This window comes from Piliocolobus tephrosceles, chromosome 3, assembly GCF_002776525.5.
Source record: "Piliocolobus tephrosceles isolate RC106 chromosome 3, ASM277652v3, whole genome shotgun sequence".
NCBI classification, from domain to species: Eukaryota; Metazoa; Chordata; class Mammalia; order Primates; family Cercopithecidae; genus Piliocolobus; species Piliocolobus tephrosceles.
The window spans coordinates 145,389,435-145,415,673 of record NC_045436.1 but is presented as its reverse complement, the minus strand read 5'-3'; the positions used below and the strand labels follow the sequence as shown (position 1 = coordinate 145,415,673).

The 26,239-nt window shown below is 49.0% G+C and overlaps 1 protein-coding gene across 6 annotated transcripts in view; it reads right to left on the bottom strand.

Annotated features, from left to right (window-relative positions):
* APBB2 (amyloid beta precursor protein binding family B member 2) overlaps positions 1-26,239 on the bottom strand; it is a 414,785-nt gene that overhangs the window by 6,193 nt on the left and 382,353 nt on the right. For 5 of the 6 annotated variants that reach the window (XM_023224587.1, XM_023224583.1, XM_023224582.1 and 2 more), the window contains 5 exons: positions 12,367-12,481; positions 8,610-8,697; positions 7,332-7,415; positions 5,079-5,194; positions 3,309-3,488 (listed from right to left, as the gene is read on the bottom strand). In XM_023224587.1, the coding sequence (XP_023080355.1) occupies positions 3,309-3,488; positions 5,079-5,194; positions 7,332-7,415; positions 8,610-8,697; positions 12,367-12,481 (583 nt within the window). The remainder of the gene's footprint in view (positions 1-3,308; positions 3,489-5,078; positions 5,195-7,331; positions 7,416-8,609; positions 8,698-12,366; positions 12,482-26,239) is intronic. The other variant, XM_031935358.1, reaches the window with a different exon arrangement.

Here is a 26,239-nt window from a genome sequence, read left to right as displayed (position 1 = left end):
AAATAGTCGTCATCCATTTTCCCTTGGCTGAAATCTCCTATTTTCTATTTTCTTCACAGATCTCCTTTATTTCATCAACTCCCTGCACCTGGTCAGCAGGTTCACCTGATTCCTCTACTGTCCCTGCTCCCCTGAACCCCAGCCCTGCTCCTGCATATTCAGGGTGTCTGAGTTAGAATCTTGGCCCCACAGTTCTTGGGGGAAGTTATTCACTCTCACAGAGGATACTGTAAGTGACACCAGATAACAAGCGTCTAACGCCAGCCTTCCCTTCTCCCTCCTTCCTGCTCTGTTTCAAATGATAAAGGTCAAGTGGCTCTTTTCTGTGCCCTACCTTTGCCATCTGCTCTCCCACCTCATCCTTTTAACATTTTTGTTAGAAATAGGGCCGTTCTATGTTGCCCAGGCTGGACCTGAACTCCTGGGCTCAAGGGGTCCCCTCACCTCAGCCTCCCGAGTAGCTGGAATTACAGGCGCAAACTTTCCCTTCATTCATAACCTCACAATGTGCTGTATGGGGGAGTTGGGGGTGGTTAGAAAACGCCCTTCCCTTCCCTAAGCTCCACCCATTCTTGGTTCTCAGCATCTTCTGGACTATCCCAAAGTAAAAGGTCTCTAACTAATTCAGACGTGAAGTCCCTCCCCTTGGCTTTTTTGTTTGTTTGTTTTTTTGAGACAGGGTCTCACTTTTTCGCCCAGGCTGAAGTGCAGTGGTACAACCTCAGCTCACTGCAACCTCTGCCCCCAGGTTCAAGCAATCCTCCCACCTCAGCCTCCCTGAGTAACTGAGTCGACAGGTGCATGCCACCACACCCGGCTGATTTTTGTATTTTTTGGTAGAGACGGGTTTCACCATGTTGGCCAGTCTGGTCTCAACCTCCTGACCTCAAGTGATCCACCCGCCTCAGTCTCCCAAAGTATTGGGATTACAGGAGTGAGCTACTGCACCTCAACCTCCTCGGTTCTTTATCTACCACCATTTTCCACAAAAGAAAACCTAGCTGGGCATGGTGGTGCTCCCCTGCCGTTCCAGGGAGGAGTTCAAGACCTATCTGGGGAATACAGCAAGACTCCATCTCTTAAAAAAAAAAGCGGGGAGGGGCAGGCCTCTCCTGTCCTGAAATAAACACATGAACAAACCCTCCAATGCTACCTGCCCTTCAAGCTCCCCCTCACTGGCAAACTTTGTAAGTTACCTGCTTTTAGGGCCTCCACGTCTTTTTCTTCCCAGTTACTTCTCAATCCAGCACAGTCTCATACTTATTTTTCTTGTTTAGTTTTTTGAGACAGGGTCTCACTCTGTCACCCAGGCTGGACTGCAGTGGTGCCATCACAGCTCACTGCAGCCTCGATCTCCTGGGTTTGAGCCATGCTCCCACCTCAGCCTCCTCAGAAGCTGGGACTACAGGCATGTGGCACCGGCTGAAAGTGAAGATCCTCATACTTTTATTTACAGCACTTTCTACACTGTAACAGAGTTTGGGTTTCTGTGTCTCCCCCACTAAACCTGAGCTCTACAATGCAAGGATTGTATCTCAGTCATGCTGAATGCCCCAGATTCCAGCCCGTAAGTGTGAGGCTGAATTAAATGAAGCACAGGGGCTTCACATGCAGCAGTTCTCCCCCAACCAGGCAGCTCGGCGCCTCTCAAAGCCTCTGCTCCTGTTTGTTCCCAACGCTGCTCTCCTGGCGTGGACACTCCTCCTCTTTCCCATCTGCAGAAGGTAACTGGCCTCCTGCCTGATCGCCACCTCAGCCTTGTTCCTCCAACCTATCCTTTACTTTGTCGTCTTTTTTTTTTTTGCTGGATACTCTTCTAAAATCTAAATACAGGCTGAGTGCGGTGGCTCACACCTGTAATCCCAGCACTTTGGGAGGCTGAGGTGGGTGGATCACCTGAGGTCAGGAGTTTGAGACCAGCCTGGCCAACATGGTGAAGCCCTGTCTCTACTAAAAATATAAAAAATTAGTTGGGCATGGTGGTGGGCGCTTGTCTTCCCAGCTACTTGGGAGGCTGAGGCAGGAGAATCACTTGAACCCGGGAGGCGAAGGTTGCAGTGAGCTGAGATCGCGCCACTGCACTCTAGCCTGAGCAACAAGAGCAAAACTTCATCTCAATAAATAAATAAATAATAAAATCTAAATACAATCAATTCAATCCCCAGTTTAGCGATCCCTGCTGAAGAAAATCAGGCCTCCACATACCATCCTAAGCCCACCATGATCCGGACCACACCTCCTTCCACTCGGGCCCAGCACCCAACCTGCTGCTGCTAGAACACACCTGCCCATAGGTTCTGGTGCCCACACTAATACAGCACCCTCATTTTTTTCTGAGATGGGTTTCCCTCTTGTTGCCTAGGTTGGAGTACAATGGCGTGATCTCGGCTCACTGCAGCCTCTGTCTCCCAGGTTCAAGTGATTCTCCTGCCTCAGCCTCCTGAGTAGCTGGGATTACAGGGATGCACCACCATGCTGGCTAATTTTGTATTTTTAGCAGAGACAGGGCTTCTACATTTGGTCAGGTTGGTCTCGAACTTCCGACCTCAAGTGATCCGCCTGCCTCAGCCTCCCAAAGTGCTGGGATTACAGGCGTGAGCCACTGCGCCCAGCTCAGTTCCCTCATTTTTATTTGCAGTGTCTGGCATAAGAGGGACACAAAGGACACATGATGGAGGAATAATGAGGTGTTCTTGTTTGTTTCCAAGTATCCATGTGGTGTAAAGAGCCCTGGCTTTGTCACCTGGCAGACTTGGGGCTGAATCCAGGCTCGGCTCTGTCACCAACAAGCCCTGGGGCCCATTCTCTAACTTCTCTGAGTCTCTATTTTCTCATAAATAAAACAGAACTAACAACTACCTAACAGAGTTGTCATGAGGACTGAGTTAATCGATATAAATAAAATGTATAAGAACAGTGTACAGAAACCAATCACTGGAAATAAAAGTCATTCAATGTATTGATTTTTAAAGTGCTGAATTGAATCCAAACAGTACCAACTCATGCATGACCAACATTTCACGTATGAAATTGATCTGGGATCAAGGATTGACAGTCGTCAAGCTGGTGGTTGTGAAGCTCGTCGGAGCCTCTATCTGTCCCCACTTCTTTCAGGAGTCCTGGCCTTTTGAGATGGAATCTGTTTATCATAACTGATCCTGGCCCTAGGAATGACAGCGTTATAAAGTAAAGCATTACTTTAGGGATAGGGTTTTTTTCATTTCTGTGAGTGATTCTGCTCTAATGCATGGCACATTAGAGATGAGCAGAGGCGGGAGGGCTCAACACCCTGTACCAGGATTACTCACCATGCAGGCGGCCTGCACAGCCTCAGACACGTTACCAGCATTAGGCTCGCACCAGAAAACGTGGCACTCAAAGCGCTGGTTCCCCGTGTCCATGATGAAGGCAAATGTGTGGACATCCTTCCCGACACCCATGAAGGACAGGAATCGCACACGACATTCCACTAAGACTTCCTCTTCATTCTGCAGGAGACATTATGCAGCATCCAATCAGGAGGTGCCAGGATCAAGCTGAGAGTGGCAGCACATAGGAACTGACATTCAGAAAGCATAGCCAGGCCGAATTCAGAAAGGACCTGTGTTTTTCTCGAAAGGTGGAACCTTGCCAAAGGTCTGAAGAGGCCCTCACTGCGTGGCTACCCTGTCCTGGAGGTCATGCTTGCTCTCAACTGCACCTGCTGTCATGGGCTGCGATGTGCGTCCCATTCTCCATGATGCCATGTGCCTGTGAGTTCACTGTCAGGAGCAGCAATGCCATCTACACTTGTTACATCCAGCCCAATACAGGACACCCGGTGGCCCAAAACCCATTTGCCCAAGTAAACCCCCAGAGCACCAGAAAAAAGGGATTCACGGTATCTTTCTTCGTCCAGTGATTCTTACCCAAACTAAACAACACATTGAATAACATTTCCATCTAAAACCATGTAAAACAAAAAGCTGCCAAATCAACAAAAAGTTGTCACATTGTTTTTTTCTTTTCTTTCTGGCAAACTGGTGTCCATCTGGGATCCATATGAGGCAGCGTAAAGAAATCTTCAGAATTCTTTCTTATGGGGATGAACACCACATCCTTTGCAAGAACCATATGCAAGTTCTGAATTAATAAACACATCCAAAATGTTGACTTTTGGATCATTAACATCTTGACTTACTAAATATTCACTCTGGTGCCTTGGGAGTGTTTAATGAGCAAAGTACGCTAGTGTGAGAGGTTGGGAAGTTTTCTCGGGAGGAAGGAGGCTGTGGTGGAGAGCTGGGTAAGGGTCAGGTAGGCAGAGGGTGGAGCGTGGAGGGTGTGGTGCTTGCGATGATGCTGGAGTGTGGAAGGGCGGGACCTGCTTGAAGAGCGGAGGAGAGCTCAGCGTGCCAGCTGGAGGCAGGCAATGCGCACCCTGCTCCTCTCTCCAGGGTGAACCGGGCTGCCGTGGAGCAGGCTGATGACTGGTGGTCTTTCCACGGCAGGTGCTTCACAGAGGCAGAATAGAAGAGTGGGCTCGAGTCTGGGCCAGGCTGCCTGGATTTGAGTCCTGATCCCATGGCTTCCAACTGTGTGATGCTGGGCAAATGACTGAGCCTCTCTATGCTTCAATTTCTTCAACCACAAAACTGGGATCATTTGGGCTGAGGCTAACGTGGCCTCTCTCAAGACAGCCAGTAGCTCCTTCTGCTACCGAGAGAGCCACAGGGCTCTCCCGAACGGAAGCATCTTCTGCTTCCCAGCCCCAGATCACACAGCCCAGGCAACACTGGCGCCCTGAGAATGAGTGACTGCCAGCCTCACACTGTCACCTCTAGCAAACAGCTTGTCTCCGGGGCACATGAGGAAGACAGAATCAGGAGCACCAGAAGAGAAGTTTCTCAGACCACAGGAAAACAGGTACGCACAGATGTAGACCCAGACAAAAGGGCCAAATCTTGCAAATGCAGGCCATCTTAATCAACGACGCACAGCTCCAGCCTTGACTGTGTTCCTAAGTTCCACAGAAAACCACTGTAGCTTATGCTCACTGTAACCCAGACATGCCAATGCCATCGCAGGTTCCTTCTCACCTCTTCACCGATGACAGTCACAGTGGCATCGGCCACACTCATGTTCACCGGCAGCCAATCCTCCTTGTTGGATGAGGTCATGAGATTTTCTATGGCACTATTCAGAATGTCCATTCCTAGGGACACAAAAGGATAATTGAAAGTGTCCTAAAGCCACTTACCACACTCAAATGTGGGCCCAAATCACCAATAACAGCTACACCCCGACTGATCTTTTTTAATAAAAGACAGGACACTTCATTCTCATGTTTGCGCAATAGGAATGAAATACCAGCTTTTGGCCGGGCGTAGTGGCTCGTGCCTGTAATCTCAGCCCTTTGGGAGGCTGAGGCAGGGTCATCTGAGGTCAGGAGCTCCAGACCAGCCTGGCCAACACAGTGAAACACTGTCTCTACTAAAAATACAAAAATTAGCCGGACATGCTCGCTTGAACCCAGGAGGCGGAGGTTGCAGTGAGCTGAGATCGCGCCACTGCACTCCAGCCTGGGCAAATGAGTGAGACTCTGTCAAAAAAAAAAAAAGAAAGAAAGAAAGAAAAAGAAAAGGAAAGAAGGAAAGACAGAAAGACAGAAAGACCAGCCGTTTCAGTAGGAGAGTCAGGAGAATCTCTGGGCACCTGGTGCTGACACGCTGGCTACATAAGCAGACCACGGCCTGTCAGCCTCTCCCCACCCTCGCTGTTTCTCGGCTCCTTTACAGTGGATCCCCCCTTCAGAGGGGCCCTTCTGCCGGCTGCTCCATTTTTCTGGGGGATAGGGGTGGAAGTGACAACTTTCTGGAGGTATCATTCACATGCAATTCACTCATGTAATGTGTACAATCCAATGGATTTTAGTACATCCAGAGAGTGCAACCATCAGCATCAATTTTTTTTTTGAGACAGGGTGTCGCTCTGTCACCCAGGCTGGAGTGCAGTGGTATGATCACGGCTCGCTGCAGCCTCGACCTCCCAGGCTCAGGTGATCTTCCCACCTCAGCCTCCAGAGTAGCTGGGACTACAGGTACATGCCACCATGCCCAGCTAATTTTTTAAATTTTTTTTTTTTTTTTTTTTTTTGTAGAGATGAGGTTTTGCCATGTTGCCTGGGCTGGTCTTGAACTTCTGGGCTCAAGCAATCCACCTGCCCTGGCTTCCCAAAGTGCTGAGATTACAGGTGTGAGCCACCATGCTGGACCTACCGTAATCAATTTGAGAACATTTCATCACCCTAAAGAGAAACCCTGTACCTGGCGGAGGTCATTCTCCATTTCCCCCCGCCCCCCAGCCTCTAGCCCAAGGCAACCCTTACCTACTTTCTGACTAGAGATCTGCCTATTGTGGACGCTTCGTCTGAACGGAATCACACAGTATGCAGTCTTTTGGGACTGACTGCTCTCATAGCATGTTTTCAGGCTTCATCCATACATGCTATAGCACACTTCAGTCCTTCACTCCTTTGTCCCGCCAAACAAAACTCCACTGTATGGAAGTACCGCCTGTTATTTATCTAACTGTCAGTGGATTGGTCAGGACATTTGAGTTGTTTCGCTTTTTGACTCTCATCAATAATTCTGCTGTGAACATTTGCATACACGTTTTTGTTCATTTCTCTTGGGTCTATGCCTAGGAATTGAGCTGCTGGTTCTAAGGTAACTATGTTTCACCTTCTGAAGAACGCCAGACTGTTTTCCAAAGCAGCTGCACCATCTTACGGTCCCCCCAGCAGTGGATGTGGCTTGCGATTTCTCCACAGCCTTTTTTAACCCTGGCGAAGGCTCCATCTCCCAGTCTCCTTTTGGCTTGGTATAGCCCAGCAACTACATTCTGCCACCGGCAAGTGAGCTGAATGCTGTGTGTGCCACTACTGTGTCACTCCTTGACAGCGTGGAGCCTCCGCAGCCCTCTCTCCTGGCCCACCAGCTGACGAGACACGAAGCAGGTGCCCCGGCCTCAGAGATGGAGGCCTCGTTTCACGGCAGCAGAGCTCTTCCACGGCCCTGGGCCATACAGCTCTAGACTGCTGGGTAAACAAGAAATCCATGCCTGTCTTGCTAAAGTCCTGTATGCGGGGGATGGCAGGTCAAAGCAGCAGGGCCTGTCTCTCTACCGATCTTTTGATCGGGACCGTTTATGTTCTCTGGCAGGTGACAGCTTGATTCAAGACAAGGCACGAGAGTAAACAGCCGACTTCACCCTCCTTGGAGGGAGGGCGAACGCCTCCTGTGAGCTCCCGCACACTTGCAAAGTGGAAAGACAATAAACAATTCACATACCGACTGGTTTGTCTACAGGTAGCATGCCCAGGTACTGCACGTGGAACTTCTGCACCAGCTCAGTCTTTGGTGTTGGAAAATCTACTATAGAGAACAAAAGCAACACATCTTTCTCAGTGGTTCCAACACACATGTACACAACAGCCGTAGCTCTGCATCATCAGAATGCTCAGGACACCCCCTGTGCCACAACGCCCTATGTTTCTGGATGGAAATGTAGTAACTATTCTACAAGAGCAGCATTACTCCAGAGAGTGGGGCTCTGTCAAAATCTTGTTCAACTTTCAAGACAGGAATGCATTTGAAAGCAGGAGGTGGCATCTCTGTGTTAAAGCTGCTACTGTCTCTTTGATGTATATTAAGTAGCAGCTTTTGGTGTCCTATTTAATTAGGTGTGGTTGATGCCCACAGAAAATGCAATCTCAAAGGGCACAACCAGAGACACAGGAAAATAACTGAGTTCCCTAGTACTCAACTCATGTTTTCTTTTTCTTTTTTTTTTTTTGGAGACAGAGTCTTGTTCTGTTGTCCAGGCTGGAGTGCAATGGTGTGGTCTCAGCTCACTGCAACCTTCACCTGCTGGGTTCTAGCAATTCTCCTGCCTCAGCCTCCCAAGTAGCTGGTACTATAGGTGCATGCCGTCACACCCGGCTAAGTTTTTGCATTTTGGTAGAGACGGGGTTTCACTGTGTTGCAGAGGCTGGTCTCGAACTCCTAAGCTAGGGCAATCCACCTGCCTCAGCCTCCCAAAGTGCTGGGATTAGAGACATGAGCCACTACGCCTGGCCCATGTTTTCTGTTTTTAAGATTAGTCAAGTATAGTAGTGGGAAGGGGAGAAAGAGGAGGACAAGGAGGTTGATCTGTAACTGGCTGAACCACAACTGAGGTGACTCACTACCTTCAGACCAGCCCAACCCACGTGTTTTTAAACTAGCCGGGGTCCTTACCCCAGGTTGCACATGAGTTATAATAGGAAGACAGTATTCTTAGAACAAAGAACATAAAATACAAAACAAAATGAAAACAAAGGCAAAAACTAAAGACAATATTCTTTAATCTTGTCCTATAACAACAAAACTCATTCTGGCTTTGTGCCTAACCCTAGTGATGCAAAATCAACTCTGCGCCTCTGTGGAGCCCAGCGTGCGGGCTCAAACTGTGCTGAGCTGAGTGTGCTCTTTAAGGAGACTTGAAATACCAGAGAACCATGTGAGAGCCTTCAGTCCTGGACCGGGGGGACAGGGCCATAATGAAGACAGGAGGTGCCGCTGACTTACCTTGCAAAGGGACGTCGAGGTTCGCATTGGCCCTTTCCTGTAAGGAGCTGCAGGCCAGGGCTTTGGCATTCTTCCGTTCAGCCATAATCTAAGGGGGAAAAAGCACAGCTTTGGAGTGTGGGTTCAAGCCCCCATGTCTTCAGCTATTCCAGCCAGTAAAGTGTCTAGGTTGATTTCACTTCCAAGTTAGATCAGCTTTAGTCTACTGCCTGAAATTCCACCCTGTATCTCTGGGCTACATATTTTGTGGAGGAATTCTGCTAATTTTCTCTGGGGATGATAGGTGAAAAACTATTCCTCAGAGTAGCAGTCCCGATTGCTTGGAATGGACTTTTTCCATTCACCAGGCTCCCACCTCTACTAGAAACAACTCAAACAAGTCTCCCTGGTCTTGCATGGACCCTGCCGGCCCACAGTGGCCAGCGGCAGCCACAGCAATGGCTTCTTCCGGAGATTCCAAATGCCACCCTTTGACGACAGAGTACAGGGGTTCAAACTGCACCTCTGCCACTTACTAGCTGTGTGACCTGACCTCGGGCAAGTGACCTGACCTCCTGTGTCTCAACTGCACATGGAGGTGATAATAGTATTTGTCTCAGACAGTAGTTCTGAGGATCACGAGTGGGTGTGTAAGCACAGGGAAGGCCCAGACAGCATAAGTGCTCAGAAATGTTCCCTGCTGACATGCTCTGGCTGTGTCCTCACCCAAATCTCATCTTGAATTGTAGCTTCCTTATTTCCAATGTGTTATGGGAGGGACGTGGTGGAGATAACTGAATCATAGGGGCAGTTTCCCCCGTACTGTTCTCATGGTGGTAAGTCCCACGAGAGCTGATGGTTTTATCAGGGGTTTCCCCTTTCACTCGGCTCTGATTCTCTCTTGCCTGCCGCCATGTAAGACTTGCCTTTCACCTTCCACCATGATTGCGAGGCCTCACCAGCCACATGGAACTGAGAGTTCATAAAACTTCTTTTTCTTTATAAATTACCCAGTCTTGGGTATGCTAATAAAAGCAGCATGAAAACAGACGAATGCATCTGCCATTTCTGCTGTTATTCTCTCTTTTTTTTTTTTTGAGACAGAGTCTTGCTATGTTGCCCAGGCTGGAGTGCAGTGGCCAGATCTCAGCTCACTGCAAGCTCCGCCTCCCGGGTTCCCGCCATTCTCCTGTCTCAGCCTCCCGAGTAGCTGGGACTACAGGCACCCGCCACCTCGCCTGGCTAGTTTTTTGTATTTTTTATTAGAGACAGGGTTTCACCGTGTTAGCCAGGATGGTCTCGATCTCCTGACCTCGTGATCCGCCCGTCTCGGCCTCCCAAAGTGCTGGGATTACAGGCTTGAGCCACCGCACCCGGCCTCTGCTGTTATTCTCAAACTGCTCTAAATTGCTTCTCTTCTGTAAAGGACACCGATGCCTGCGTTACTTAAGAGTAAAGCACTTTATACTCCTGTTCTCCACCAGTTACATACGGTGCTGTGGGTTTAGGGACTGAAAGAAGCCCACCCTTCAGTGACCTCAAAAGTAACTTGGATCTTCATTCCCAGACTAAGTTTTCCATTCCAAGTGGATTGAAAGTCATTTCCACCGCAGACCTCCACTCTGCCTATCTCCAGATCCGCGCCCCGGACAGCGAGCAAGAGGGCTGCTGACAAGAATAAAATCAAGTGTTTCCTGCACACTTATTCCGTGCCAGGCCATGTTCTGGGGGCTTTATGCCACAATATAAGCTTCATAAGGGCAAGGACTTTTTTTTTTTTTTTTTTCTGTTTTGGTCATTGTTCTCTCCCCAGTGCCTTTGATGGTGCCTGGCACATAAATGGCATTCCATTCTATGTGTTGCATGAATGAATGAGAAATGAAATCCAGGGAGCAGGCTGCAATGCTGCAAACGGCAGCAACACCCCAGTCTCATCAATGCAAGAATGTGAACATGGGCCGGGCGTGATGGCTCACGCCTGTCATCCCAGCACTTTGGGAGGCCGAGGCGGGCGAATCATGAGGTCAGGAGATCGAGACCATCCTGGCTAACACGGTGAAACCCCGTCTCTACTAAAAAATACAAAAAACTAGCCGGGCGAGGTGGCGGGCGCCTGTAGTCCCAGCTACTCGGGAGGCTGAGGCAGGAGAACGGCGTAAACCCGGGGGGCAGAGCTTGCAGTGAGCTGAGATCCGGCCACTGCGCTCCAGCCTGGTCCAGTGTCTCAAGACCAGTGTCCATCCTGCACGTCCCCATCATGTGAGTCAGAGCAGCAGACTGGGGCGTTCTTTCATTCTGAGGCTGGGGACAGCTCCCTGTCCCTGCCCCTGTCCCTCCCTCAGGCACCATGGCTTGCACCTCCTGCCTGGGTAACAGGCTGGGCCAATCCCTGGCCTGGGTTGGGTCTTGCCAGCTAAGTAGGAATTGTGGGAGTGACGCTCAGTTATGATGTCAGCCTGAATCAGAAGGGTGACATTCAACAGAAGGGATGGCAAAATTCTGCATTTAAATTCAAGGGATTAAGCAAGTCTGGGGCATGGAACAGGCTGGCTGAAGAAAACTTGTGTCAGTGTCTTGGGGGTTCGGCTGCCACCACGTGAAGAGAAATCGGGGTAATGTGGTTGCCAAGAACATCGAGCACCACAATAGTGTATCCATGGAGGTCAAAGGACAGAGCAGCTCCTGGTCTACTGTCCGCTCACTTTTGGAATACTGTGTTCATCTGGGGGATCCAAAAAGACTATGCCCAGAAAACGATGGTTAGGGGCCTAGAATAGCCATGCAACCCAAAGGTGGCTGCAGAGATGGGGTGGGGGATCCGGAGAGGGAGGAAGTCAGGGGCAAGAAGACTCAATGCCAGATGCTTGTCCAGCGCCTCTAAAACACACAAGACATGGCGAAACACAGCAAGGTTTTAAGTGTCTGAAGAGCTGGCCAGCAAAGAGAATGGGGGACCTTTCTCTGCTGCTACAGATGGCAAGATCTCCAGTCAGTACCTGGAGGTTCCAAGAGGAAGATTTCGGGTCAGCGTAAAGAAGAAATCTGTAACAGCCAGAGCTGCGCAGTAATAGAACCTCCTCCTGAAAAGTAAGAGACTCCATCTGTGGGAGTCTGTGGGAGTGCAGGGCAGAGGGTGGGGGCATGTCTGCAAGGGGGCTGTTATGCTGGTGGGAGGCGGAGGCTGGACTGCTGACGCCAGACTATTTGTTCCCATTCTGAGGCTCTGTGACTCTGGTTAAGGAAGTGGGACCCTCACTAGCATGAGACAGTGACCGCAGTCTGGCCTCCCAGCTGGACAGGGAGCTTCTACGAGACACTGTGTGTCCTCAGGAAGTCCGTGTGTGTTAACGGCAACCCCTAGCTCCCTGCATTTGCAGAAACCCCGGATGGTTTCTTGCCACCTCCTTTCCTGTAGCCTTTTTCTCTAGCCACATTTACCTCAGGTCAGATGGCCCTACCTCTGGAAAATCCACCTTGACCCCTTTTCCCTGTTTTCCAGGGTGTACGTATCTCTGTCATTGTTTTGCCCACCTGAGATATATATGTTTCCAGGCTGCAGGAGGGACTATGGTTCTATTCGTTTTGTGCAGATGGAGTGCTACGCAGAGTGATGCCTGGCCTGCAGCAAGAATACTTTAATGACTCTGGCTAAACAATCTGCCTACTTCTCCCTGAGCTTACTGCAGGTCGATGTGCCCCCTCCTCTGCCCTTCCACGTCCCTTCATGCCGTAAGAAAAAAAGAGCGAGGTGGCCCGCATTTGCCCTGACCCGCCTCACCTTGGAGCAGATCTCGTGGAGACTTGTGGCAATGGCTTTTGCTGGTGTGTCACATCGAAATACATGACATTTCAAAATTCTTGTATCTTTATCTCTTGCTACATAAGCAAAATCCCTGTGCAAGCAAAATGTATCAGGACATTAGTAAGAGAAATTGATTACCAACACATACTTTAGTTATGAAGTTAACTGAGCTAGCAGCCAGCGTGTCAATGGTAAACAATGTATGCAATGATTAAAAGAAAAATTAAATTTCAATAACTTCCTAACATAAAGGTTTATGACCATTAGAAATTGATTTCTGAGTAAAATACCTACAACGTGGGCTACGTGCAGTGGCTCACATCTGTAATCCCAACATTTTGAGAGACCAAGGTAAGATGATTGTTTGAGGCCAGAAGTTTGAGACCAGCTCTTGAACCAGGCAACATAGTGAAACCACTGTCAAAAAAAAAAAGGCCAGGTGCAGTGGCATGTACCTGTAGTCTCAGCTATTCTGGAGGGTGAAGTAGGAGAATTGCTCGAGCCCAGAAGTTTGAGGTTGCAGTGAGCTATGACTGTACTACTGTGCTCTAGACTAGTCAACAGAGCAAGACTTAGCCTCTAAAAATTTTTTTAAAAAGGCTGTGCGTGGTGGCTCATGCCTGTAATCCCAGCACTGGGAGGCTGAGGCGGGTGGATCACCTGAGGTCAGGAGTTTGAGACCAGCCTGACCAACACAGTGAAACCCTATCTCTAGTAAAAATACAAAATAAATTAGCCAGGTATGGTGGCGGGCACCTGTAGTCCCAGCTACTCGGGAGGCTGAGGGAGGAGAATGGCGTGAACCCGGGAGGCAGAGCTTGCAGTGAGCCGAGATCGCGCCACTGCACTCTAGCCTGGGCGACTGAGCAAGACTCTGTCTCAAAAAAAAAAACAAAAAACAAAAATTAGCTGGGCATGGTGATGGGCGCCTGCAATCCCAGCTACTCGGGAGGCCGAGGCAGGAGAATCGCTTGAACAACCCGGGAGGCAGAGGTTCCGGTGAGCTGAGACTGTGCCACTGCACTCCAGCCTGGGTGACAAGGGCGAAACTCCCTCTGAAAAAAATAACCTATAATAACTTCAAAACCCAGTCTGTTGAACTCTTGGAATCTCTAACAATCCTTAGTGCAAACTGAATTTCACAGAGCCCTTCTGTCTAGTGTAACACCGTGTTATGATTAGAGAACACAAAGACTTGAGGAGCGCATGAATTGCATGATGATGTAATGACACGGACCGTGGTGCGAACAATAGGCGCTGATGTATACACATGTGCACAGACAATAGGCGCTGATGTATACACATGTGCACAGACAATGGGCCAGCCCACGGCTGACTGAGACAGCTGAAGGGCAATCACAGGGAGTCAGAACACAAAGAGACACCATGGACTGCAGTCCTATCAAAGGCCTTTGATTGTGTTAAACACATCTCAGACTCCAGATCTCAGAGCGACGGCAGCGGCGGCGCATTCTTTACTGCTTGCTCAGACACCTCGGTCAGCATGCCGCTGACGTTGGGTGTCTGCGTTTGTTCTACTGATAAAAAGGATACTGACTGTGACATCACTTGGATTCAGAACAACCATGCGATACGACTACACTTCTTAATGTTAACATTGGAGGACAGCGGTTCAAAGATGAAAGTGTTTTTACATATATATACACGTTATATATATGATATATATGTTTTATATATGATATATATATACACACACATACATAAACCCAGCTTTACCCATCCAGGAATGGATCACAGTGATTTATTTGCATCTGATGCTAAGCCAGGATACTGTCTGGGAATATAACTACAGAGGAATTTTTAAGTTATTTCTCTCTCTCTTTTTTTTTTTTTTTTTTGAGATGGAGTCTCGCTGTCGCCCAGGCTGGAGTGCAGTGGCCGGATCTCAGCTCACTGCAAGCTCCACCTCCCAGGTTTACGCCATTCTCCTGCCTCAGCCTCCGGAGTAGCTGGGACTACAGACGCCCGCCACCTCACCTGGCTAGTTTTTTGTATTTTTTGGCAGAGACGGGGTTTCACGGTGTTAGCCAAAGATGGTCTCGATCTCCTGTGACCTCGTGATCCGCCCATCTTGGCCTCCCAAAGTGCTGGGATTACAGGCTTGAGCCACCGCGCCCGGTCCCAAGTTATTTCTCTTAAGGTAAGACCTGGAAGCCTTTTCATAGACTATGATGGATACTTTCCCCAAGATAGCCTTGGCAGCCTTGGGAAGGGACAGGGATTTACAATGGCAGGCAACTGGCCATCGTGAAGGTCCGGCCGGAAAACCCTGCCTCACAACCTCACCTCCCATGCCCCAGGCAGCCCTGCAGTGGGGCTCCCTAAGCCCAGGCTCCAGCTCAGCGGCACCTCACCTGGCTGCCCCATGACGCTTTAACCATGGGCTGTCCACACATGACCTCAACATTTCTCCTCCCAACCTCCTCCTGCTTCCTCACGTTCTAGCTCAGTCTCCTCCATGCTAGAACCGGACTCCCCCTGCCTCATGGGCCACACCCAATCCCCACGTTCGTCCTGTTTCACCTCCTGGAAATTTCTGGCACCCATCCCTCCATTTCCAGTCCCCCCACCATGCAGCCATTCTAAGCCACTCCTTGCCTCCCTGCCTGTGCTCAGGTCATCTCCATCCCCTTGCCAGGACTCAGCTGAAGATGGGTGAGAGCCTGTAAGGTTCCTCGCACACACAGCACATACACCGGGGGCACCACAAGTGTCTACGTGTGTCTTCTCTTCAACACTCTGCAGCTTCATGAAGACGACTGTGCCTAACTCATCCCAGTGTCTAGTCCAGGCCTGGCCTATCGCCGGTACTAATAAGTGTTTGCGGGCTGAGTGAAAGCGTGGGCCTGCGGCACACATCCCTCCTTCCGGTTGGGAAAGTCAGCTCGACGCTCAGGCCTAACGGGTTCCACAACTGGGCTGGAGGGTGGGCTGGGGCAAGGCACTGGGCCCACACTTTGAGGGGGAGCACAGTCTTCTCCACACTGTGGTCCTGCGGCCTTCCCATCCAGCCTCAACCACCATCAAGGCACACATAAGAAATGGACAGAAGACATCCCATTTGGAGATCACACTCAAGGGATGCCTTGCTTCTGGTTCTTCTCCCTAGAGGGTCCTTCAGAAATACACCACGTCTCCCGGCACACAACTCCAATCCTTCCAACTTCCATGTGCAGCCGCCATCTTCCTGCTGCCAAATCTCCCCAAAGCTCCCTGTGGTCAACCACACAAAGTTCAAAAACCTCTGGCTGGATTTTAAGAGTTCCAAAATTTGTCCCACCAACTTTCCAGCATGTTCCTCCCACTGCGCGGCACTCCCCACTGCTCCAGAAGAGGTGGGTCTCGGTGTCTGCTTGCAGTGCTGTCTCCCCTCATGTGGTGGCCAGTGGCCCTCCCCAAACTGTCCAGTGCATGCCAGTCTACTCAGTCTGGCCCAGCTCCGCAGTCCACCTGGTCCTCTGGCCCCAGGACCCTGCTTGTATCTGAATGCCCACGGTATTTACATTCTGTGCTACAAAGAAGAAGAGGTCGTTATATCTTTTGTAGTTACTGTTACAGGTGTCACCTGTGTCTGTCTTCTAAGTGATAGCAGCAGCCAGAAGGGCCAGGCAATGAGATTCCGGCCACCCACATTCAGCCCTGCTTTCACTTAGCTATACAACCCTGGGCATGGAATTGGACCTCATCTTTAAGTGAAGGGGCTGAAAAACATGATTTCCAAGTCCCTCCCTGACTCTGACATTGTCTGATAGAAGCTTCCAAGATCCATCAGCCTCTCCACAGGGGCTGGCAGGCCCCAGAGTGCAACATCCCAAGGTTACCGACAGGGCGGATGAACAGACCCTGGTCAATAAGCAATGGATTATTCCTATCGAACTTCGGCTTTGTGCCCTCTGTGCCTCGGTTCTTCCATAGGCAGCCTTTTTAGGCTTAACTTTAAAAAATATGATTATTAATCTTCATTTTCCTCTGGCACAGAGGAAGGTGACTGCTGCCTTAAGGGCAACCATCTGGAACCCACAGCTTCCCCAGGGAGAAACTCAGCAGCCTCAGGCTTTTTTGGGAGGAATTCTCACAATTTTTTTTTTTTTTTTTTTTACAGCCTTATCTTTTGTTGTTTCCTCCCAGGTAGAGGCTAATAGATTAGGGAGGCAGCAATCTGTCAGTCCATGATGGTGGGTGGGTCCGGTAACTAACTCCCTCGAGACTTCATCACTTCCCAGGATAAAAGAGGTGTCTTCTCATTGTGGAGGTTAAGAGATTTGTGCATTTCCCATTTTACTCTCATGTAACGTATCCCGAGTCATCCTAAAACAGCTGAGATCTGTAAGAGACAGTGAGGCCTTTCTTTCAGGCCTAGAGCACAAACCAGTGGAGCGACTTCATCTACGGACAATGAAATATACAAGCGATCGAATTTCATTGATTTAAGACGAAATCCAAGCATCACTTGTCTGTGTGAAAAGCCTGCCTTTTCGGCACCTGACTTCTGAAAAGGGCTGCTGCAGGAGAGTCATGATCCCTCCCAGCATCCCAGGAACCTGCGGCTATATTCCCTTACATGTCAGCAGGGGCTTGGCGGATGTGATCAACGAAGGATCCTGAGATGGGGATGTTATCCTGGACTACCTGGGTGGGCCCGCAAATTCACAAGGGAAGGCGGGAGGCACTTTCTTCCTAAGCGAAAGAACAGGAGGCAGGGGCCAAGGAACGCAGGCAGCCTCGAGAAGCTGGAAAAGGCAAGAAAATGGACTCTCCCCGAGAGCCCCCGGAAGAAACACAGCCCGGCCAACACCGGGATTTGACACTTCTGACCTCCAGAACTGGAAAAGAATCAAGTGGTGTGGCTTTAAGCCACTCAGTTTGTGGTCATTTGTTACAGCAACAATAGGAAATGAATGCAGCTGCCATTTGGATTTTATGGTGTGGTATTCAAGACTGATATTTTTTAAAATATTCAGTTCATTAAAGGCTGGGCGCGGTGGCTCACACCTGTAATCCCAGCACTTTGGGAGGCCAAGGTGGGTGGATCACGAGGTCAGGAAATTGAGACTAATCTGGATAACACGGTGAAACCCTATCTCTACTAAAAATACAAAAACTTAGCTGGGACTAGCCTACAGTCCCAGCTACTGGGGAGGCTGAGGCAGGAGAATTGCTTGAACCTGGGAGGTGGAGGTTGCAGTGAGCTGAGATTGCCCCACTGCACTCCAGCCTGGGTGACAGAGCAAGACTCCGTCCCAAAAAAAAAAAAAAAAAAGAAAGGAAAAAAAAAAATCAATTCACTTCTAGCTGGTATTATGTATCAGGCACCAGCGAGGCAAATTCAAACAGCTGAGGTTCCAGCCTTGCAAGCCTGTCTAATGTTACAGACGGGTAGAGAGGTTTGAGCTGCTGCTTTAAGTGTAAGAAGGACCTCATTGGCCGGGCGCGGTGGCTCAAGCCTGTAATCCCAGCACTTTGGGAGGCCGAGACGGGCGAATCATGAGGTCAGGAGATCGAGACCATCCTGGCTAACACGGTGAAACCCCGTCTCTACTAAAAAATACAAAAAACTAGCCGGGCATGGTGGCGAGTGCCTGTAGTCCCAGCTACTCAGGAGGCTGAGGCAGGAGAATGGCGTGAACCCGGGAGGCGGAGCTTGCAGTGAGCTGAGATCCGGCCACTGCACTCCAGCCTGGGCGACAGAGCAAGACTCCGTCTCAAAAAAAAAAAAAAAAAAAAAAAAAGAAGGACCTCATCACGGTAAGAAGGCAGCAGACGGTTCAAAGAACATTGAAACAGGTATGAGCAGAGGCAGGGAGGTCAGAATGCCCCATGAGTGTTTGGGAGACCTCCCGGCTGTCCTATGTGTGTGCCTCAGGCACTGTGGTGAGGCCCAGGTGCGGCTGCAGGGGTGCTATGCAGGAGTCTGTACTCAGTTTGCAAAGTGCCTTGTGTCTTGCCAGGACTGACCCTTACTCTGAGCCATCCCAGTCTTGCAATATTACAGGTGACCCCATGTGATTTGTTTGCTGGGACAAAGCCGGCCAAGGGAAGGAGACCGCTGGGGGCCACTGCGGTGGTCCAGCACAGGGGGATGAGCAAAGTGCAGGCTAAATCAGCAATCTGTGAGAGCGGCGCAGAGGAGACAGATGGAAGAGGTGTTGGAAGGATGGCTGGCAGGAGTGGCAGGTGTATGAGCGATGTGGATGAGGGAGGGGATTAAGAATAACTCTGAGCTCCCTGCTAGGATAGCTAAGCACCCCATCACTGGAGTGGGGGAGGAAAGGAAGGCCGGTTTGGTGCAGGAAGCTGATGAGCTCCAGAGTGGACACGACGTGTGGGGTGCTTGTGCTTGAGGAGCACCAGGTGACAAGGCCCACGAAACAGGTGGGTGCTGGGACCCTGCGCTGAGGCCTGCGGCCTGGGCAGGAGACATGGATCTGGGAGTTGGGTAAAGTCAGGGGAGCACGTGAGAGTGTGGAGCATGAAAAGACAAAGCTGGCTGGGCACGGTGGCTCATGCCTGTAATCCCAGCACTCTCGGAGGCCAAGGCAGGTGGATCCCTTGAGGTCAGGAGTTCAAGACCAGCCTAGCCAACATGGCAAAACACCGTCTCTACTGAGAATACAAAAATTAGGTGGGTGTGGTGGCACGCACCTGTAATCCCAGCTACTTGGGAGGCTGAGGCGTGAGAATCGCTTGAACTCAGGAGATAGAAGTTGCAGTGGGCTGAGATCACACCACTGCACTCCTGCCTAGGCAAACAGAGTAAGACTCCATCTCAAAAACAAACAAACAAAAAACATGTCAAACCAAGGCCTGGCGACCAGGAAAGACATTTAGAGGCCTTGTTGAGGCAGGAGGTCCAATGAGAAGGTGGAGAAAAAATTGCTGGGGAAGAGGGGAGGACAAGCCCAGGAGAGGCTGGTCCCAAAGACATCAAAGAATGGGGGTTGAGGGAAAGGGGTAGAGAGTTTTCCAGAACAGTGGGAGACAGGGCAGGTGGTCTCAGCCACAGCGAGGTCTGCAGTGACCTTGGCCTCCTGGATCCTATCCTGGGAGGAGTTTGGGGCCACAGCCTGAGGAGTACAGGAGTTAAAAGAACAGAGTTCATCCCTCTCTCTCCTTTCTGTTTTTCACTCTTCTCCTTCTGGAACTTTCCAAACACACATGAAAATAGAGAAGATAGTAAACGAACTCTATGTCCCATCAGCTGGCTTCCACAGTGATCAGAATGTCGCCAATTAGGTTTTTACACAGCTGGGTTTTTTCCCCAATCCCAGTGTTATGATGCTAAAAGCCACTATTGTCATATGTAAGAGCAACATAATATTTCCTAGATTTTCTTGTATTTTGAGGGGGATAAGAAATTGCTTTGCAGTAAACACACCTCCACCCTCAGAGTGTTCCTGACAAACTGTGCAAACAAACTGGTGGGATCAGCTCAGGCTGAGCGTGTGAGCTGGGGAGGAAAGAGTGTGCTGGGTGCCACGTGGCCATCAGGCGTCAGGCAGTCAAGCAGGCAGGGTCCGTAGCCAGCTCCGTTGCTGCATGGGACACGGGGGCTGGCTGGTCCACGGCAGGCACCTCTGAGGAGCCTTCAGGTGGGAGCCCTGGAGGTCCCTCCTTCCGTTAGCACTTCCAGCTTCCAGAGCACAAGGAGGGTCCCATCTCAGACGGGATGGGAGCCATACTCATTAACCGGGGGCCTCACACAGCCACGCAGGCTCCAGGCTTCAGCATCTTGTCTGTGAAACCACATAGCTGGTCCAAAAGATCTCCGAGGGCCAGAAAGAACATGGCTCCCAGTTTTTCCAACAGCTTCTAGATTTCCAGGAACCTGTGATTATCTGAAATTCTACCACCTGCAATCATCAGACACAATCTGACACTTGGCAGCAAGACCCATTTCTGCCCTCTGCTCCAACTCATGCCATTCCCTAGCCATTTACAAGGCTAGTCCAGGAGCCGTCCGCTCCCCATACACGGAGTCTCACTCCATTGAATGCCTGCAGTCATGAGAATCATTGCATTTTCTTTTATAAGCCAGGAAGTGGAAGGCTTATAGCTATAGTTTCTTGTGTCTGTTCTTTAAATGGTGACAGAAGCTAGTACCAGGAATCAAGTACCTGTTGCCACCTGCTTACTGAGCCCTGGTGTTTCCAACTCTTTTCGTTACTGTCTTTTTTGCTGTCCTCCTCAGTAATTACTCCCCCAGAGGACCAGGCTAGAGTTTTGCTGGAGAAAAATAACAGTGTTAATACATCTTATCAGACGGCCTCAAATTTCTTAATTAAAAAAATAAAAAGGACCAAAGATTGCTTTTATATATTCTCAGTTAAATAGTATTCTCATCACACAGTAGGATCTTAATCCATCTTTATGGAATGAATGAATAAATGATTCTTTATTCAAGCGGGCTCTATTTATTACTATTATTATTTTGAGACAGATTCTTGCTGTGTCACCCAGGCTGGAGTGCAGTGGCATGATCTTGGCTCACTGCAACCTCCATCTCCTGGGTTAAAGTGATTCTCATGCCTCAGCCTCTTGAGTAGCTGAGATTACAGGTGTGCATCACCACACATGGCTAATTTTTTTTTTTTTTTTAGGCGGAGTCTCACTCTGTCGCCCAGGCTGGAGTGCAGTAGTGCAATCTCGGCTCACTGCAACCTCCACCTCCAAGGTTCAAGCAATTTTCCTGCCTCAGAATCCCAAGTAGCTGGGACTATAGGCGTGTGCCACCACATTCAGCTAATTTTTAGTATTTTTAGTAGAGATGGGGTTTCACCATGTTAGCCAGGATGGTCTCAATCTCCTGACCTCATGATCTGCCTGCCTCAGCCTCCTAAAGTGCTGGGATTACAGGCGTGAGCCATGCGCCTGGCCAATTTTTGTATTTTTAGTAGAGATGGAGTTTCACCATGTTGGGCAGGCTGGTCTCGAACTCCTGGCCTCAAGTGATCTGCCCACCTCAGCCTCCCAAAGTGCTGGGATTACAGGCATGAGCCAACATGCCTGGCAAAAGCAGACTCTATTTTAAAAAATAGCCAGAACTACTTATTCTCTCCCTAAATCTCTCCTTTACAACTCTCTTAGTGTAAGTGGAATCTGCTTATGTGTTTACCTTTCTTCAAAAAGGCATCTACAGACCTCTTAGCTGTGACTCAGGCTAACTTTTCAAAGCCCCTTTTACAGCAGCACCAGCAGGTGGTACCTACCTGGAGTATTTCCATGATAGAACATCTCGTTTCTTTAATAAATTAGCCTGTTCTGTTGGTGGAAAGCTCCAGTGAATAATATATATATGTCTTCTTAAAACATTTTTATATATTATTTTTCATTTTATTATTTCAAGACAGGGTCTCACTTTCTTGGCCAGGCTGGAGTGCAGTGGTGCAATCACAACTCATTGTAGCCTTGACCTCCTGGACTCAAGCGATCCTCCCGTCTCAGCCTTCCAAGTAGCTGGGACTACAGACACTTGCCACCACGCCTGGCTCAAAATATATTTTTTCTAAATGATGAACGGAACCTTGCCTCCCTGTAACTTCTGCTTGTAGGATCCAGTTTTGCCTTCTGGAGCAGCACAGAACAAGCTGACCTTGTCAGCTGCACGAGAGCCCATGTAACTGGCAGGAACTCGCCTGTCCTTTTCTGTTGGATTCACATTACACGCAATCTCTCACCAGTTCTCTGCTGCTGGGATTCCTTACCAAGTATCCACAATTTGATAACATCTTTCACATCAATCACATTTGCTCAGGTCAAATACATGGCATGTTTATTCAGGGGAATTTGTGAAGGCTGGCACACGATAGGCATTCAATAAATTGTAGGTACCATATTATAAATGAGGAAAAAGAAGTCAAACAAAAAGCCCACTTTGAAATACTGTCTTCTTATCCATGAGGAATTTTTTTTTTTTCTTTTTTTTTTTTTTGAGATGGAGTCTTGCTCTGTTGCTCAGGCTGGAGTGCAGTGGTGCCATCTCGGCTCACTGCAACCTCTGCCTCCCAGGTTCCAGAAATTCTCCTGCCTCAGCCCCCCGAGTAGCTAGAATTACAGGCGTGTGACACCACACCTGGCTAATTTTTGTATTTTTAGTAGAGACGGGGCTTCACCACGTTGGCCAGGGTGGTCTCAAATTCCTGACCTCAAGTGATCCGCCTGCCTCGGCCTCCCAAAGTGCTGGGATTACAGGCATGAGTCATTGTGCCTGGCCCCACGAGGGGTGTTTTTAATAAATATTTGCGCTCATATGAGTAATACTAAAACTTGCTAAAATGTACCCAATGACCATTTCCTCCCAGCTTATCTTTCTATTGATGCTACTGCAAAGGGCAGGTCCCATCCGCAAATAAGGATAAGACAACAGCAAAGGGATTGGATCCAAACATTGCACTTCCGGCACTTTAGGACAAAGGGCTTTCTCTCTTCTTTGTTTCACCTGTGCAGGGCCCAGCATGAGATCAAAAATAGAATTCAAAAGGTAAGCCCACATGAGAACAGTGAAATTATAGGGTTCCTGGGCTATACAAAAATGTGGGTTGTTGACAGTCTGTACAAGGTCTGGAGGAAGAATGAGTCCTGTTTTCAAGACTGGATGCTTTGATTTTCTGACTGCACTTTGAAAATCTTGTTTTGAGAGTGGGAGGAACTGGGAAGCAAAAGTATATGAGAAACTTCATCTTTCTAGATGGTCAATCCAGAATGACCCCCCCACAACACACACACACGGAAGACTTTGGTTTTCTGTTCTTTTTAACCCAGTGTTACATGTATCGTATGCACACATCACTAATGTCACAAAGTTCAGGCTCTTGCTTGGTAACCTTAACTTACTTTCTCCTTCTTTGCAAGCTTAAAAAGATGCTAAGTTTTTTACCCTCTGAAAGGAGCATCCCAGGTACTCGTCACCTGGGTAAACACACAGGCTTGGCAGGGAATTCTTCACCAGGCACGTTCATGAGACACAGAGTGTGTAAACAGAGATCTGAAATTCTACCACCTGCAATCATTGAGGTAGCTTGGGCAAACTAGAATCCGTAGCCCTCTCTACAACAGAGTCCTGTTGTTAATATTCAGAGCAACTGCTTCCCAGCGAGGACACCCACATAAACAAGGAGGATAGGAACTAGCAAACACCTGAAAATATCTTCACCATTGACTCTGATGGGACTGGCTGTTATTTTACATGAAGGAGCTCACATCCACATGCACAGCCCTCAGCCTCCAGAACCTTCCACCACCTCCCCCGCCAGGGTCTCCTCAAAGTGATTTAAAAAGTCAGTGAAGTTGGCAAATTTTCTTAATCACACTCTCTGGAAGACCAGCCCTGGAGGTGTCACCGCCCAATCTATGCTGTCTCTCCCTCTTAACCACTGGGCAATGACAGCAGCACATCACTGAGGAAAATAGTCACCAGCAGGGGGCAGTCATAACACCAGTGTGGCAGGAAATACTGGCTGAGGATTCATCACTTCCAGCTCCCAACCAGGAGGGAGGTTACATGAGACCAACGCTGACGCAACGAGGAGATCCACCTTCCTGTCTCTCCACTTTGCCCAGCAGGAACAATCATCATTCCTTCAAGGAGAAAAATCTCAAAATTCCCTTCTTCCATTAAAAGTGTAGTTTTTATTAAGTGGTAGAGTTATGGTATCGTGGAGTTTAAAGTCCCCAATGAATCAAACGGGCAGGCGGACACGCAGAGCACTGGAAAAACACAACTGAGTCTTGCGTTTCGTCTTTTCCATGGTTCTACCCTTCTTGTGGTGGGGAGGGAGGACCATATATTTTGGCTAATAACTGACACTGAAACTGAATCAGTGCTTCTGGCTAGGCTAGTAGCCTAGTGCCAACCCTTACCAATCAAATGCTAGAGAATATGTAACATAAGCACTAATATTAATTTTTCTTTTCTTTTCATTTATTTTTTTTCTTTGAGACAGGGTATCTCTCTGTTGCCCAGGCTGGAGTGTAGTGGTGCCATTTTGGTTCACTGCAACCACCGCAGTTCAAGTGATTCTCCTGCCTCAGCCTCCCAAGTAGCTGGGATCACAGGTGCCCACCACCACGCCTAGCTAATTTTTTGTATTCTTAGTAGAGATGAGATTTCACCATGTTGGCCAGGCTGGTCTTGAACTCCTGACCTCGAGTGATCCACTCACTTCGGCCTCCCAAAGTGTTGGGATTACAGGTGTGAGCCACCACACCTGGCCATGATATTGATTTTTCCAGAAGTATGAAAAGCCTCCTTCTACAATATGGTACATACCCTATTTCCATCACATTCACTCCCTGTCACGCTGACGAGATTTTTCTCAGTCGTTAGTAAGAGTGACCACATTGGTGTTAGACTTAATCACTCAGCCCATCACCTTCTACAACCAGGGTCAAACACAGCAGAGGATGAGGGACGCAGACGCAATTCCAGACTCGGTTTTAAATGCTGGGGATAAAAGGCAAAACGAAACCAAACAAAACAAAAGTTCTGCCTTTCAAAGACAAGGATGGTTGTGAGGATGGCAATGCGACATGAAGAAAGCAAGTGAGCTTTGCCAGACACGTTAAGACACCACAAAGCGGGGAGAAGTGAAAATCGGCCGGTTACCTCTCTCTGAATCCGGGAAGGCGTGAGGGAACAGAGCAGAAACAACACGTTAGCATTCCCACAGCTTCCCGCAAATAACACAGCCCCGTTAACAGCAAGTCTGAGCACTGACAGCTCATCTCATTTCCCAACTCTGCAGCGATTAATAGGCTTTCCGTGCTTATTTTAGGTCAACTGTACCGCCCAGAAGTGTGTATTTTGAGCCACATTACGATGAAGCCAAGAGATGCGAGCTGAATTTACAGAGGCAACATATCAACCGGGGGAGGTAATCAAGCTTAAAATATCACAGTCAAATACAGGAAACTGTTTGCAGTAAACACTGGCAGAGGACGTGTCTTCATTTTCCAGCTCCACCTGCTCCCAGTACAAAACATACAGAAACAACGGCATGGACACAACCTTACCTGTTTTACCGACATTCCGGACACTCTATTAACAGAGCTACATCACTGGAATCCAGGCACTTTTCCTGAGATGCATCCTTACAGGGCAACAGGGAGGGAGGAGGGCAGCACAGAAGGTCAAGGGCAGGGGTGGGAAGTGGGAGAGACAGGAGATGACAGCTCAAAGGGGGAGAGATCAGAGATGTGTCAGCAAAGAGAGGAATGGAACGGAGAGAGGAGGAGAGTGCAAGTCTGGTTGGGGCCACACTCTTGGAGCTCCCTTTCCTGAGCTGCCCAGAGCTGCCCGGGACCCTAATGAAGTCACTTAACCCCCTGACCCATGGGGCTCACACCATTCCTTTCTGGCCTTGTCACAGCCAATTTGCATGCACCGTACACAGAGCAACTGGACCAAAGAGGCAGGGAGTACTGGATAATGAGGAGGAAAGGAAGAAACCCAATGTTCACAGAAACCCATTCTCTCGGGCACTCTACGGCCAGGGTCATGGGGCGGCCAGCAGGACCCTGCAGGGTTGGAGCTAAAATCATGGCATGAAATGCCAAGCGCACCAGACAGTGAACCACAAAGTCATTAAGTGGAAAGGAAGAGCTGCTGACCCTGAGGCAGAACAATGACCATGGCACACTAGTAAGTGGGGCAAAAACAAAGCCAAGTTGTAGATGCATGGTCTTATAAAAACAACAAAATGTTTGCATGTGTATTTTTATATATACACAGTGAAAAACTTGGAATATAACACCTGAACTGTCAACTGTAATATGGAAAGGGGATTATAGAGGATTTTACTTTATCTCTTTGAAAATTACACAATAAGCACAT